The 17,036-nt window shown below is 33.3% G+C and overlaps 1 protein-coding gene across 18 annotated transcripts in view; it reads right to left on the minus strand.

The window, feature by feature from the left end:
• Positions 1-17,036, minus strand: part of MLLT10 (MLLT10 histone lysine methyltransferase DOT1L cofactor) — a 161,300-nt gene that overhangs the window by 40,476 nt on the left and 103,788 nt on the right. For 14 of the 18 annotated variants that reach the window (XR_012504274.1, XM_074358362.1, XM_074358351.1 and 11 more), the window contains 5 exons: positions 15,567-15,819; positions 11,892-12,461; positions 7,488-7,532; positions 6,608-6,640; positions 91-138 (listed from right to left, as the gene is read on the minus strand). Coding sequence is in view for 17 of the 18 variants with exons in the window: in XM_074358362.1 (XP_074214463.1) it covers positions 91-138; positions 6,608-6,640; positions 7,488-7,532; positions 11,892-12,461; positions 15,567-15,819 (949 nt within the window). In the remaining variant the exon portion in view is untranslated. The remainder of the gene's footprint in view (positions 1-90; positions 139-6,607; positions 6,641-7,487; positions 7,533-11,891; positions 12,462-15,566; positions 15,820-17,036) is intronic. The other 4 variants (XM_074358363.1, XM_074358354.1, XM_074358355.1 and 1 more) reach the window with 4 other exon arrangements.

Genomic DNA, 17,036 nt, shown 5'->3' on the forward strand with positions numbered 1-17,036 from the left:
AACACTGCTTTACAAGGGAAGACTTCCAAGCTACATTTGGACTAATTTAACACTATTACCTTTAGAACCATGCTTAAGTTTGGTACATACCTATGAATTTAAGTTCCTGCTTTGTTAGTGTAGAACTGTCATCTCTGTCTAAAGAAAAGACACACTTTAATTTTGAATCTTTAACAACCAGTTCCTAAAAACTACCACGATAAACAAGTTGAGGAACTATGAGGAACACTGTGAGGAGGAAAATCAGCAGTATTCAAATCCAAAAAGAGAAATTTCTTAAGTCATTATAAATTTATTTATTTTTTAACTAAAATAAAAAGATAGCACCCTAACTGGAGATATTATTAATGGCATTACAATTTAATTAATTTTAAAGTAATTCTTATAAATTCATTTCCATTTATACTAATTTCTTCATTCAGTAAGAACTTTTCAGGTTCTGTTTCAATGAGATGGTTATAAATTCACTTTGCTTTATAAGTAGTCAACATGCTTACTGAAAATTACTTTTTCTCCCCAGTGGCTGATTCACCGTCCAAATGTTAATATCCTTCTGTGTTTACCACTTCAGAGTCTTCGAAGCTTATCTTTCAGGAACTTACAGAGATCCCAGAGACAAAGTAGCCTGGACGCTTTAAAATGGAAAAATTCTTACTGTCTTATCTACAGTATAGGTCTTGTACTACACTTAGCAAGGCTATACAGTATTAGTCAAATTCTTTCCTACACAAGAATAAATACTGAAACAGTAGTACTTGTTGTATGTGAGATGTAACAATTTATTACATAAAAATAAAGAACATACAACTAATTGAGTAAGAAGGAAAAACAAGTGTTCTGTGGTTAAAAATAAATTAGATCTAAAATGTTCCAGGATCAACTGTTCTCAATTTCCACACTGTTCACAGTGACAACTCATCCCATCAGTAATATCTCATCACACACAGTGAATTTCAAATGATTATACAGATAGACTGCAGAACTATTCTGCCTGAGAATTACTCATCTCTGTTCTTATATCCATACCTCAATTCTTTCCTGAAATGAAAAGGGGACACACATGAAGAATAAAAATGTAGTTTCCTACTAACTATTATGAAAAAATCTGAGTAGGACCCCATTCTTAAGGAAGAATGTTCACGCCCCTAAAATCAATTAGTGTTCATATTCTCCTCAATCCTGTAGCAGGTATCTATGAATAATTGGTTGACATTACTTGGCCTTCTCTACCAAATGAGATTTGTTTAATGAGTACGGTCATGACAAATTATAAGCACCATAATTAAAGGAAATTTAAAAGCACAGTAAATGGGTCACAGAAATCAATTAGCAATATACTGTGGTGAAAACACATCTGAGCTCTTTAGCTACTTTAATCTACTATTTCAAAATTATATTAAAAGTGAGAGTGGCCAAGACAAACAGCTGAAGCAACTCCATTACTGCAGCAAGAAGCAAGTTCCTACTCTGACAGAAACAAGACTGCCTAATGCAAAGTTTAATTTTCAAAGAAAATGAACACATTACCAAGAATACATAAAAGCTATTCAAGGACTGTGTAGTAACTGACAACATTTATTCATTCAACATCCATGGAGAACTGAAGTTCATTAGGTTGTGGGGAATGAATCTGGAACTCAAGAAAAATTCCACACTAGAGGCATAGATTTGGCAATCTAATGAATATAGAGGACAGCTGAAACTGTATGTATGTATATTTTCCAATGGAATATGCACGGGATAAGAAGTAAAAAAGTAGAGAAGCAGATACTGGGAATAAAATAATTAGGGAGAAATCATAAAAGATACTGTCATACTCTTCAGAAAGACACTGCTGAAAAGGCCTACTTTCAAAAAAAAAGATCTGAACTCAATCATCGAACTTTCTACCTTAAGAAATTAGAAAAAAGAGCAAACTAAACACAAAGCAAGCAGAAGGAAGGGAGAAATAAACAGCAGAAATAGAACAAATGAACAGGAAAACTACAAGAAAATGAATGAAATCGTAAATTGCTTTAAAAGAACAAAATTGCCAAATTTTGGACTGACAAAGGAAAAAGGAGAGAAGACTCAAATGACTACTAAGAATAAAAATAAAAAGGAGATATTACCACCCACCTCACGCCCTCAAAAAAAAAAAAGATAATAAAGAAAATATTATGAATAATTGTATGCCAAAAAATTTTTAAATGCAGATAAAATGAGCAAATTCTTAAAAACATTCAAACTTCAAAAACTGATGCAAGAAGATACAGATACATTTTTCTCCAAAAAAATATACAATGGCCAATAAGAACACGAAAAGATGCTAATTTACTAGTCATAAAAGATAAGGGAAATGCAACTCGAAACCACAATGAGATACCACTTCATACCCATTTGGATAACTATGAAAAAAAAAAAAAACCAACAAAAGAGAATATAACAAGTCTTGGTGAAGCGGAAGTTGGAACCTCATATTCTGCTAATGGGAATGTAAAATAGTGCAGCTGTTGTGGAAAAGAGTTTTGCAGTTCCTCAAAAAGTTACACACAGAGTTACCATAATGACCAGCACATCTGCTCTTAGGTCATACACTCTGAACAAATAGAAACATATTTTCACATAAAAACTTGCATGGGAATGTTCACAGCAGATTCATTCATATTAGTCAAGAAGTGGAAACAACTCAAATGTCCATCAACTGAAGATTGGACAAACCAAATGTGGTCTATCTGCACAATGTGTATTATCCAGTCATTAAAAAAAAAAGAATGAAGTGCTGATACATGCTACAATATAGATAAAACCTATGCTTAAATATGGAAAACATCATGCTAAGTAAGAGGAACCAGAAACAAATCTCTCTATATGAAATGTCAAAAATACACAAATACATAGAGACAGAAAGTAGATTATTGACTGTCAAGGTATGGAGGAGAGGGGAATATACTGGGATGTATGTAATTTATTGTGGGACTGATAAAAATGTTCTGGCATTAGATAGTGGTTACAGTTGACCCTTGAGCAACACGGGTTTGAATTGCATGGGTCCAGTTATATATTAATTGTTTTCAGCAGTAAATACTGCAGTACTACATGATCCTAGTTTGGCTGAATCCATGGATGCGAAACGATATGAAGGAAACTTGTTTATGAAGGGTCAACTATAAAATACTCGTGAATTTTTCAAATGTGCAGGGGGTCAGGGTTCCTAACCCCCAAGTAATTCAAGGGCCAATTGTGTATCAAAAACCTCTGAATTATATACTCTTAAGCAGTTAAAACTGTAATTTTTATTTGTATAAGTTTTATTTCATTAAAAAATTGGAGGGAAAAGATAAGATACTGGAGAATTAGAACGAGAACCATTTGCTCTGAAAAAGGAGAAGGAAGTATGAAAGTGAAATAAAGGAGTATAATCTTATGCATACATGCAAAGCAATTAAAGCAAAGGAACGATAAACACAAAATTCAGGACAGCAGTTAACCACTAGGAATGCAACAGTGAAGAGCATGCACTAAATTCAACAGTGCTGGTAACATTCTATTTCTTAAAGTGGTGGTAATTCCTGAGTTTTCATTTTATAAGTGTGTGCTACATAATTTATATATACTGCTTTTAATGTAGCAAATATTTCATAATAAAAGTTGAAAAGGGATCTATAAAAATATGGCAAAATATGAATATGGGCATATCTGTAATAAATCCATGATGTCTGTACCTTTCTATAAATTTGAAGCATGTTTATAATTGAAAAGTAAAATAAAAACTGTAACTACCATACAATCTGGTAACTGCACTTCTGGGTAAAATAAAGGGAAGGGAGGGAAGGGACGCAGAGAGAGAAGAAGGGAGGGAGGAAGGATTATTTGGGTGGGGAAAAATAAAAGATACCTGAAAGTAAATGTGTGATAATTAGACTGGTCCACCCAAACAACTGAGGATAAGCTCTACATTTCTAGATATTTAATTTAGATACACTTGTGTAGTGGATTTTTTTCTCGATAAATATAGCACCTGTACTTTCATCTTACAGAGTTTTAAGCGCAGGGGAAAGCTTGTGTGCCCTTCAAGGCCACCATGCACAGAATCATGTGAATCCAAGCCTGAGTCTCGACTCTGACTGAGCTGCTGCTGCACCAGAGGCAAGAGGACCTAATCTTCAGCTGCTCAGCGGCCCACACCCCTAGCTCCAAGTTGTTTCAACTGTTCAAGGGTCAACTGTATCTGATAAGGGGTTAATAAATATCCAAAATATATAAAGAACTCCTACAATTTAAGGGGTGGGGGAGCAATCCGATTAAAAAATGGGCAGAGGATCTGAAAATTTTTCCAAAGAATACAGATGACTACCACAGATGCATGAAAAGATGCTCGACATCATTAATCACCAGGGAAATGCAGATCAAAGTCACAACAAGATAACGACGCACATCTGTAAGAATAGCTATTACCAAAAAATATAAAAAATAAAAAATATTGGTCAGAATGTGGAGAAAAGAGAACACTTGTTGGTGGGAATATAAATTGGTGCGTCCATGATGGAAAAGAGTTTGGAGTTTCCTTTAAAAAAAAAAAATCCTACCATATGGATCGGCAATTCCACCTCTGGGTATTTAACCAAAGAAAACAAAAATGCTAATTCAAAAAGATACATGTACCACCATATTCACTGTGGCATTATTCATAACAACCAATACATGGAAACAACCTAAATGTCCATCAACGGATGAACAGATAAAGAAACTGTGGTAATGTATACACGCGCACACACACATATGGTGGGGAGGGGTATTCAACCATAAAAAAGAAAAGAATCTTGCCTTTTGAAACAACATGGATGGACCTTGAGGTCATTATGCTAAGTTAAGTAAGTCAGACAGAAAAAGATAAATACCTAAATACCATATGATCTCATTTACATGTGAAATCTTTAAAATAAAAACAAACTTATGGACCTCATGGATGTAGAGAGCAGACTGGTGGTTGCCTAAGGCGGGCTGGGGGACAGGGGATGGCTGGAATGGGTGATGGGGTCAAAAGTACAAACTTGTTTATAAAATAAATCATTAAAAAAAAAATATGCAAGTCTATTACTTATTCCATTTCTCTATATTATGTGACTAGGAATACCCAAGTTACCTGACTGCACTGTTACAGAGTTCTCTCTCAAACACAATCTTGTATAACTCAAAATTTTACAGAAAACCTGTGTTGATTATATTAATCCCATGCCATTAATTTCATTCACCCATGCAGAGAAACATGACAACTGTTCCATTAAATTAATACAACCCAGTACTTTTGTTAGTTAATAACACAGCAAAGGATTTATGTGGCTCCCCAATCTTTTTTTTTTTTTTACTCCAAGTACACTTTTCAAACTGTGATCATGTCTCCAAATTCTAAAACTCCAAAATTAAAGAGCAAGTCTAAATTTACCTATGCAAACTGAAAACGATGTTAAATCTCTTCAGTTTTTATACTTTCTTACCAAAGAACGGTAACAAGTTTGGTTTATTTTTAAGAATGCTAATTACTTTTCTTTTAGATACCTAATATTCAAGAGTTCATTGTTATCTGGAGTATTCATCCTAAGACTCTGCAGTTCCAGGTTATACATGGAAGGAAAAGTTATAAAAAAAATGTACCCATTAATAAAATGCTCATTATGGGTTCCCATCCTACCACCCCACCACCATCAGATCAACAGTGTCCATGCCTGCTCATCACACCATTGTTTCCTGCTGGCTATAGATTTGTAAACATCCGACAATATAATCCAAACACAATGTAAATCGATTGCAAATTAAACTACATTAGCAAAATATGCATGATTTCATAAACTTAATGAGAATGTGTTAGGATAACTGCTTGGAATCATACAAACGATCTTGAACAAATAAGAGATATGTCAGTTAATAACTAAAAAAGAAAATCAACAAAGATGACACTACATTCATAAGAGGTTTTTTTGGACACCAGAGACCTAAGAAAAGTTTTTCGAACTGAAGAAACTCTCATTTTTGCAAAAATAATCTTCATTGTATCTTAAAAGTTAAAAAACGATAGCATTTGCCTTAAATCCTGATTTCAGAACCCAATCCTAGAGTAGTAGAAGGTGCAACTTCCCTATAAAAATCTGGTCCCAAATTATGCATAACATAAAAGGCTATCTTCTGTTTATTCACCAAATGGATAGAGAGGTAGAAAAAAAGTACTCCATACGTTATTTTTTTTTTTATTCCAAAAATAAGATTCAAGTTCCCTGTTGTGGAAGAAAACAGCAAATTCCTGACGTAAGTACCAATTACTAACTGCACTGGGAAGAGAGAGCTCAAAAGAACGTGAAAAAACCATTTGCAAAAAAAGAGAAAAGACTTTAACAAAGTTAAAACAACACTATCACCATTCTGTCTTACAAAGAGACAATAAAAGCCCAACTGATGAACTATATTGACCTACTACTCTCCTGTAGGCAAATTTTCACTAAAGTGCTGAACAACTGACCCAGAGCTGGATTTCATCTCATCAATAGAACATGCAAGCTTTCAAATGGGATTTTCTGTAAAAGGAAACCTTTGTAATAAATGAACCACCAGAGAAGAGTCTAATAAAACTTACCATTGTGTATTGCATTCAGCAACTCTGAGAAAGCTTTTAAGTAAGGAAAAAAGGACTTCAGGTTAAGATCATTCTCAAACACACAAAAAGAAATACACAGGCATAGACCGAATCAGTATAATAAAATCTCAATAAGTCTATCATGTATCATTGCTTAAATCATTAAAGCTTCAAGCGTGGCTCAATTTTTACACGTTATAAATTTCTAAATATTGCACTTCATCTGCCAATATATTATCTACTAAATTAAATATGTCAGATATATTGTCATAATGATGACAAATTTCCTTAGTCATAAATATGTATGTAAAATTACTCTAAAAAGACATTTTGCAGTCCATGTAATGTCTTTCTTGCTGAAAATCAGTATCTGTAAGATACAATTCTGTATAGGTAAATTCACCTTTGGTCATACTTAGTAATACATATTATAATGAAAAACCTCACTTTATCACCTAATCTGATCAAACGTTCTCATTTCCTAGACTTTAATACAATAGTCTCAACAAATGGAGAGGTCTAAGCAAAAAAGCTTCTAACAGCAATGTAAAAATATTAACATTAAGATTAGTGAAAACCAAAACACTGAAAATATTACTTCATTAGAAAACAGAAATCGCAATTCTGCAATGGAAGCATCATGTTAAAAGGCCAGCAATCATCAAAATTTGGTCACAATCTGACTGTAATATGGACCCTGAAGACAAGACAAAGCAGCAAATTACGCTATCTTTGTAGAAGAAAGAAATCTATTCAATTAAGAACCAACTACATTTAAGAAAATTAAAATTTAAAGGTTCAGAGGTGGCACAATTTACTAGAAAAAGCACTAGAGTAGGAATCAAAAAGTCTGGGTTACCAACCCAGTTCGACAACTTACTAGTTGTTGGACAAGCTCCATCATGCCGATACTGCATGGAAATTTCTGTTGGGAAGGAGGAGAAAGGAAATCAGCAAAGTTGCCAGTGACTCAAGGGTAGAAAAGAACAGAAAAATAGGAAAACATTCACCTAAAAGTCTAGCTGAGAAGGGCAAATAGAACTGCAGCAATAGAAATTATAAGCCAGTAATTGGGAAGTGAGGGGTAGGAGGACCAAACATGATGGAATTCTCACATACCTTCACAGGACAGTGTGGGAATATGTGTGTGCACACGTGTGTGCAAAGAATGCAGAAAAGACCTAAGTGCTTACAAATGACTCTGCATAGCAAATGTCTACGGGTAAATGGATTCACTACCATGAGGAAGTAGAGTTAGGCAATGTGATAAACTAGTATGTTTTACATAATTCATTAGATGAGAAGTGTATCAAAAACATTTGAATGCTATATTCAGTTAGAAATTACAGTTTAATTATGAAAATTATTTAGTTTATATCTGATCAGAACTCCATTATGACAAACATAATGGTATAAAACTCATTAAACAACACTCAGCTTACTTCCTTGTACCTTTCATTTTTGATAATGATAATGAATGAATAAGCCATTACTCTTATTATTACTCCACCCAAACGAGAGAATGAACAGAGGGTGACATGAGGCGAAAGAACACTGGTAAAAGCAAAATATGCTTGGAAAATGGGAAATAAATCTCTGTATGACATTTCAAAGGAAAAAATGATTGCTAAAACAAGGACTAACGCTGTGACTCAAAAGACCTGGCCTGCTAATCCTGGAAATAACTGGTATTCCCTTGTGGCTAACACTATTGCCAAATTTTTTTTAAGGAAAGATATCTGGAAATTCTCTGGATATTACTTAAGCAAAATCATGACCTCTAGGAACCACATGTACAACAGAGCCTTCCAGGCAACCCCTACTCACACATCTACCCACATATGTACCTCAGAAGCCAAGTCTAATCACTGGCCCACTTTGAATAACTTGAAATGAAGAAGAAAGATAAAGCAAGATAGAGCAAGCCAGCACTCACTTCCAACAACTGTACTGTTAAAAGAGCCTGACATTAGATACTGCTTTAAAATAAAAAAATCAAACATTTAGACCAGTTTAGTTTAAGTCCTTTCCAGATGACCCTCGAAAAAGAGTCATGGTGGGAGAATCTGTCACCTTAACGCTTCATTAACAAATGCAATACGAGTCAGATATTAAAAGGAAGTTAGGGCTACTGAAGAGATTGACGTGTTACATTATAGAGAAATGGTAGCTGTTTGGAATGGTGCTGAAAAATAATCAAAGGACACTCACAACAGCAGGGTATTCTCAATGGGGGAAAAAACCAGAATATGGCTATTTTGGTTTTTGACATATTACTTTTATAGAAACACAGTCATGATATAGGGCCAACAAATTTTCAGATCCACAAAGACCAAAACAAAATCAAGGGGTTTTCTAAGAAAGCAAATTCCAAGGTATATCCTGGTCTTAATTTAGCAGCATCCAATATCCTTTATGATTTTCATTTATAACCCAATATAATCAATGTATATAAAATCATGAACCTGAATCATTAAGATAAATGTGAATTATATTTTAAAAGTATATTTACAGTTCTATATTAGTAACTATACTCTTATGAGTTTACTGAATTAATATTTTATCTTTATGATTCCCTTATTTGTTTACAGAATCACTCTATTTCTAATTGAAATATTTTACCTGGTAAAGGCTTCTCAGTTTCACTTCAGCAACATAAATAGATGACATAAATAGGGATATATTTAACAAGATCCTCTTCATAGTTATACAGACTCAAGCTAAATTTTCATACCTTCACATTTCAGTAGAAGCCAGAAGAAACTTCAACTGAAGTGATCTATTCACATTAATAACTCATCTCTGTGAAATCTGTAAGAATAGAGTCACAACCAAAGGAGTGCCTTTCCAGAATTTTCTCTTGTAGCATTTATCACCACTAAAGAATTCCATCACTGAAACAGATTTCAGGTATCTTCACTGAGAAAGGTACGGCAGCATTCTATTAATGAGGTAGAGACTAAGATTTTTAAAAACAGGGAACCATATACTTTGAAAGGACAGAGCACAAGTCCAAAGAAAAGGAATTATTGCTAAACCATCAACTCTTATCATTTAACTAATACCAGATTTTTCTCAGAGAAAATAACAAGATGTTGATTTTTGTGATGAAAAAAATCCTAACTTTCACTTTAGTAAATCATATACTCTCCTATTGTGGTTGAGATAAACAGGAAAATGGAAAAGGACAAACACAGCTTGTCAACTCTTCCAAAATTTTCAATGTTTTCAAAGTCCTAATTTTTGAAGTTTCAAAAAAACAGGTGCCTACATCTTAAGATCGCAAAAGAGTATATGCAGGAAAGAATTCAAACAAAAGTTTAATATAATCTACAAGCCAAAACTTACAACCTTCAATAGTCACTAGATATTACTTATCTGATTATTGTGCTACTTGCTGAAAATAGGTGTGAACCAAATTTTTTTCTGAGGAAATTTGTCTAAATTTATTTTTTGGTGACTTGGGTTTAATGGCTAATTGCTAACTCTTCTGGTCTCAAAGGAAATATATAAATAAAATGTATATTCAAGTGTGCAATATATTAAAATCTTTTCAATGAACTTCCTTCTCACTACAATTTATTTTTTTTCCTTAAAACAATGTTTTCTCAACCAAGGGCAATACTGCCACCCCCTCCCAACCTGAACACTTTTTGATTATCACTAGGGGTGATGGAATCTTCGGTGCTATTGGCATCCAGTGGGTACGGTCTCGGAATCCTGATAAACATCCTACAAGGCACAGGACAGCACTGCACAACAGAGAATTAGCCCAACTACAATGTCAACAGTGCCGAGACTGAGGAACATTGCTCTAAACCATCTGTAATGCTACTAATGAAACAATCCTTCCAGTTTCCACTCATTTCTCAAAAAAAAAAACAAAGAAACAAACAAAAAAACTTGTCAAACGGGTCCACCACAGGCATTGAAGCTAGCTATGAGAAATAAAAAGAGAAAGAAATCCCTGGCCTTGTAATCTTGGGCAACTTATTTTACCTGAGCCTCAGTTTTATCAGCTGTAAAATAGGGGCATTAATAGCCCTTCATAAAACTGTTCTGAGAATTAAACAAAACAATACAAAGCACTTAACAGACCCTGACACAAAATAAATGGTAGTTAATAGTTATTTTTTAAACATCTAACCTTTACACATGCTCCTTTCTCTCTTATAATGGCCTTTCTTGTGTTTACTTACTGAAATTAATATCTGCACAACTATAAAAGAACCCAAAATTTTATTTTCATAAAATACACATGAACATTCTTCATTTAAATAGTTTATCATTTTTCTACCTAAAAACATGTATCTTACAATTTTTAAACATTGGAAATAATGCCTGTACTATAAAGTGCAGGTAAATGAAGCATTCCAAGGTTGTGAATAACAACATATACATAAATTCATTCAATACTGTATGATATCACTTATATGTAGAATCTAAAAAACACAACAAACTACAGAATATAACAAAAAAGGAAACAGACTCACAGATATAGAGAACAAACTAGTGGTGGTGGTGGAGGCAAGGGCAATAGAGGAGTAGGGGTGGGAGGTACAAACTTGGATGCTAAAACATGTTTCACAGGGAATATAGCCAACATTTTATAATAACTATAAATGGAGTGTAACCTTTAAAAATTATATAAAAAGATTTTTAAAAATTCATTCATACTATAATAAAGATAATGGTAAAAAAAAAAATGGTGAACACAGTTGAAAAAAAAGAATAAAAAAAAAGAAAGAAAACAAAAAGAATATAAATCATTTCAGGTACCTCCTGAAGTAAAATGTGATTTTTAAAGTTCATAAATTTAAATCAATTGTCACTGACTGAAAAATATTCCAGACTGAGTTAATTCAAGCAGATTTTGTGTGAGGAACTGTCGAGAAAATGAAGACTAATTGAAGTTTAGATAAAGGAAGACCAAAAACAAATACCAATCAAAAACAGTGCAAAACCACTCACACTTTAATTGTGAATTCTGAGTTGATTTTAAAAATAGTATGCAAAGAAAGAAAACACAAAAATGGAAAATTAATTCTAGATGTTTCATAAGAAATGAATGACCAATAAATGATTTAGTCTATATTTAGTAAAGTAACATCGGATTAGTGCCAAATATCTTTTCCAAATACCAAATTGTATTTCTAAGATCATTAACACTTTTTTTTTCCATTAAGATAATTAAAGGTCACTTAGCAACTCACAGTATTACCATAATGATAGCTTAAAATCAATCTGCTTGGTAAGAAGGGAGGAAACAAGGGACAACGCCTACCTGAACCAAGTGGAGAGGAGCCCACACTAAGGCTCTGGACGCTCCCATTCCTGAGCGGCGTGGGGGATTTCTGGAGACTAGAGCTGGTTACACTTCCTGCAGCTGATGCTACAGATGACGTTGGTGAAGCAGAAGAAACTGAGAGATGAGAAACATTCTCTTGATTTTTGTTTCCTTTGGGTCTACCAGGCCCATGCTTACTTTGCTTATTTCCTTTTCTTTTCTTTTCTTTTACAGTTTCTTCTTCTATGCCAGAAGTTTGAGCCCGCTTATATCCTGCTGTAGGAAGGCTGGAATTACCCAAATCTCCAGGTGAATTTTCAAAGCTTTTAGGCTGTGAAATAACAGCTGAGGTTGAAGGAAGACCAATTATGGAACTAAAACTATTTACCCCCCCTTCCTGGCTTCCAGACTCTCCTTTATGTACATCTTTGGTTGATGATGACTGTTGGGAGTGAGTGTAACTGTCATTACGCAGATCTGAGTCTGTAAAGCTCAAGAAATCCTGGGGAGACTGTACTGAACTTCCCGAAGATGATTTTACACTGCCTGGAGTTCCTGAAAAACTGCCTGTAGTAGGGGAAAAAAAAAAATGGGGTAGGAAAAGAAAAAATTGGATGCGAAAGTTCCCATGAGCAGTAAAAATGATACAATCATCAAAAAGAAAGGATGAAAAAAACTGTAAAACTTAGGACATCAGTATGTAACAAAGCCAGATTTTTTAAAAGGTTACTACTAAAATCAAATTTATCTATAAATTTATCTATAAAAATGCCTGTTATTTTATAGTTATTAAACTGAATAATAATTGACTTACAAGCTATTACTTACACAGATACCAAGATGTAATAAGATATGCTTTGTTTAACCTAACTTTCACCATGGCAGCATTCCTCAGTTCTCCCCCAATGCCCTGTTTATGCTTGAGGAAGGACTGAAGTCTCAAGGAGACTTTGAAAAAACTATGACTAAACTCTGAATGGCTTGGGGAATTTTCTTTTTCAATTACTGAAGATCATTATAAATGCACCCAACATACAGTAAGAACCAAATGATGTTGCTTAAGTCGTAAGTTCTGAGTTTTAACTTCAAGATAATGTTGGCGAATGTTATCATTCAGCTATATCTACCCCAGCAAAACATGGGTTTGACAGAATGATGATGATCACACGGAACCTAATCTATACACCTCATATTTTCCCAGTACACTTCCACGGAGCTGCATAAAGAGTCCAGCCACTAACATTCTGCTACTGCTTTATGAAAGTAAAATCATAAGAAAGGCACTGTTCATGAATCTTTCACAACTGCTTATTCTCTCACTACTCTTCAGTTAAAGGCTACCAGTAGCCCACTGTGTCATTATGCCATATAAGAACCTCTTATATACCTGGTAAAAAATAACATGGCTGTAATCAAACAACAGTTCGGACCACCATCCCACTTCACCAAACCCTCTCATCATGCCTGCCAAATGACGTAACAAGTGTTTACAGTTTTGACCACACATCTAATGTGTTTCATAAAACTAAACTATCATATTTTTAACTAATGTATTTAGAAACAAAAGCTCAAAATAATGTGTTCTGTTGCAGTAGAAAGGAAATTTCAACCTAACTGTTAAATTTTATTGCAGAGCACATTCATTAAGTAATTACACATAAATGCAACTAAACATTTACAAAGATGTTCCTCACACGCAAGAAATGATTTCTTTTTAACTAAAGCCTCGAGGTTCTGATTTTTAAATTTTAAGCTCTTCTGAAATGGCTCATTAAAGAAACATTAATAGTTGTAAATTTTAACTCTTTCAAGAAAGTATCAGTCTTACTTATTTACAAAATTATTTGTACCTATGTGAGCATTTTCAGACCTATATATAAAAAACACATATTAAGAAGCAATTTACATTACATCAATCATTTAAGGATAACTGCAATTTGCCACTTAATTAGCAACTATAAAGAAGTTCTTTATTATCCATTCTGATCTGTCACCATCTGTCTTCTTTCTGCATATTTTTGTTTTTACAGCTGGTGTTAAAAACTCACTATCATGTGGCGAATACTTTAAAACATTCAGTATATGCAATATTTTAAAGGTAAATTTTATACAATTCACATACTACTTGCAATGAAAAAAAACCTAATTACCCTAAAGGCCCTATCTTTAAATTTCAACTTTTAAAAATTTTATAGATTATTACCTCAGATATGAAAACATAACACATTCTCTGCTATATCTTAACAGAGACAGGGAAAGATTCTCCAATGTTGTGAAGTTTAAGAAAATGAGAGCTTTGTTTTCTAAATGGATTAGTACTTCAAAGATAAAATGAAAAACTCAAAAATACAATTTTAACAGTACAAAATAAGCTTAATTATAGAGAAGAGATAACTGAGTTTCTGCCAATCACAGTCAAAATGTGAATGAAGTTACATTAAAAATTAGTTTTACCATTTATTTTCCAAAGTAGCATAAAAATACAAATAAAAATTTATTAAAAATAAAATAGCAGATTTGGCATTTTATTTATTTTCTACTTGTCTAATTTTTTGTAATATAAGATTGAAAAAAAAAATCTAGGACTTGAAAATCTTGAAGCCCAAAATAGCTTAGTTTAAAATATATGCATATACTTTTTAATAAGAGGTCAGCAGACTAAGCAATACATATTAAAATTACATCCTGGTAGATTTTGGATATAATTTTTATTATTACCAAAGGGCTTGAACAGGGTAAAGGTAAAGAAAAGAACAACTTTTTTCCCTTCATTTACTCCTAGGGAACAAAGGGAGAGCTGAATGGAAAGAGAGGCATTTATTATATACTTCACTAATATATTTGTCTCCAACACTTAACATTTCTCAAAATATTTATGTTCAGATTAAAAATTACACAAAGTAAAAACCTTGAACATGGGGCTAATATATTCCAAAGTTTAGGTGAGTTATTTTGTTCTCTACGAAGAGTTGCCATATTTAAAAGATAGCACACCTAGTTAATTTTGAATTTCAGTTACACAACAAAATATTTTTCAGTATAAGTATATCCCAAATAAATGCATGGGACATATTTAAAAAATTATTTGTTTATTAACTGAAATTCAAAATCAACTTGGCATCCTGTACATATAGTAGCCATAATAACCAAAAGATACATAGGCTGAGCAAAATTCTACTTTAAACTTCAAGTTTTATAATAAATGCATTAATAATCAACAACTATTAGTTACTGAAAACTATTTAGCTCCCCTAAAAATTACTGAGTACTTCCTCCCCGTACTAAAAATATATACTTGAACAGTTTTAGTGTTTAACTACGAAAGATAAAATAAAAACTTATAAAAAAGACTGACTTTTCTATTAAGCAGAACAGAAAGAAAAACTCCAGCTTTTACTGTTTTTCTCCCCAAACTTAAACTTTATTCCACATCTATTTAAACATTTAAAAAGTTACAGTTCAACTCTGGAAGCCATATCATAACACAAAAAGAAAGCAAAGGTCCCAGAAACATTTTAAGAAGGAATACTAGACTTTGAATTAATCTTACTATAGCAACTAATCTTAAAATAATCTCCAATTATCTGTTAGTTACAGGTAAAAAATAAATTATTTTACAAAACTTAACTACTATAAGAACAAGTATTTTAACTAAAACATCGTAATTAATACCTTGCTGGAAAGGACTAGCTGCTGACACAGTCGTCCCTGGATTTCTTCCACCAGGCTTTCTTCCCCTTTGACCTGAGCTGTGAGCTGAAGATTTCTTCCCTTTGCCCTCTGACCCTCTAGCCTCAGAAACATCTTTTGCACTAGTTGTGTGCGCAGAGACTTCCTGGAAATTTGCATTTGTAAATCGTGCTGCAGTATCTTCCAAGCGCTTCAATGATCCAGATATAGAATTGCTGCTAGTGCTTGTGTAAGTCTAACATTTTAATTGAGAAAGGAAGTAAAAGGGAAAAGAACTGATTACATTTTGGCTACAGAAAAAAAAAAAAGAAAGAGATGGCATATTAATAATAAATAATTATTGGATTTGTAAGGTAAATATATAGTTTCAGTTATAAAAATAAGTCAGCCTGCCTAAGAAAATCATGTAAAAACAGTTTATTTTAGGGTTGAGTGCAAATATTTTAAAATGTAGATAACTTATGGTATGGCTGAGCATCAAATTGCAGCAATTAGTAAAAATATGTATTAGTCATATTTATTCCATGACACAGTAAGCAATAAAGAAAACACTGGTTTCTAAAGCAATATTATTTTCAACAAGAATATACTACTTTCTATACATGAAATTAAAATCAGCTTTAGTGTTTAGCACAGTAAGGCAACAATCAGAGAGAAGTAAGGCACTACAATTTCATTAGAGGACCATATCCATCAGATTATAAGGTTCTAGCACAGGTCAGAGCAAGAATTTTTTAAATTCAGGTGAAGGCTGCTTTTCAAAAGGGAATTAGAACCTTTGAAACAGAAACCATTTCTTCTAAGTATTAAGTTGCGGGAACAGTTACATTTTGCAGGTAGGATTCCTGAAAGTTAAAAGTACAATTTATACCCTAAAAGCGATTATCAATCAACCCCTATATTTAGTTATGTCAGGGGGAAAAAGCAAGGTAAAAACTGGAAGAAGAAGGAGGAGGAGGAGGAGGAGGGGGAGGGGGAGGAGGAGGAGGAGAAGAAGGAGGAGGAGGAGGAGGAGAAGAAGGAGGAGGAGGAGAAGAAGAAGGAGAAGGAGAAGAAGAAGAAGAAGAAGGAGAAGAAGGAGAAGAAGAAGACCCGCTCTTAATAATCATTTTAATATAAGGTGTGTGCAACTAATGACAAATTAAATTAAATGACTATGAAAAGTGTGATGCCAGATGTAAACTAATCAACATGCTTTGAAATGAAAGGTTTGCATGGTCCATAGGATTGGGGATTTTTGTTGCCATTGTTAAATTCACCAAGTGCCTGGAATACAGCTAGCCCTAAATTTCTGTTGAATAAATATATGAATAAGTATTTTTCTAATACATCTACTCGAAATCTCTGATGTAACACAAATGAAAAATCTGAAAACATGCAAAACTGAAATTTCCCACAAATAACCACCACTCAATACAAAACTTGAAAAATGAGACAGTGATGATAAAAATC

This window comes from Camelus bactrianus, chromosome 35 (genome assembly GCF_048773025.1).
Source record: "Camelus bactrianus isolate YW-2024 breed Bactrian camel chromosome 35, ASM4877302v1, whole genome shotgun sequence".
Lineage (NCBI taxonomy): Eukaryota > Metazoa > Chordata > Mammalia > Artiodactyla > Camelidae > Camelus > Camelus bactrianus.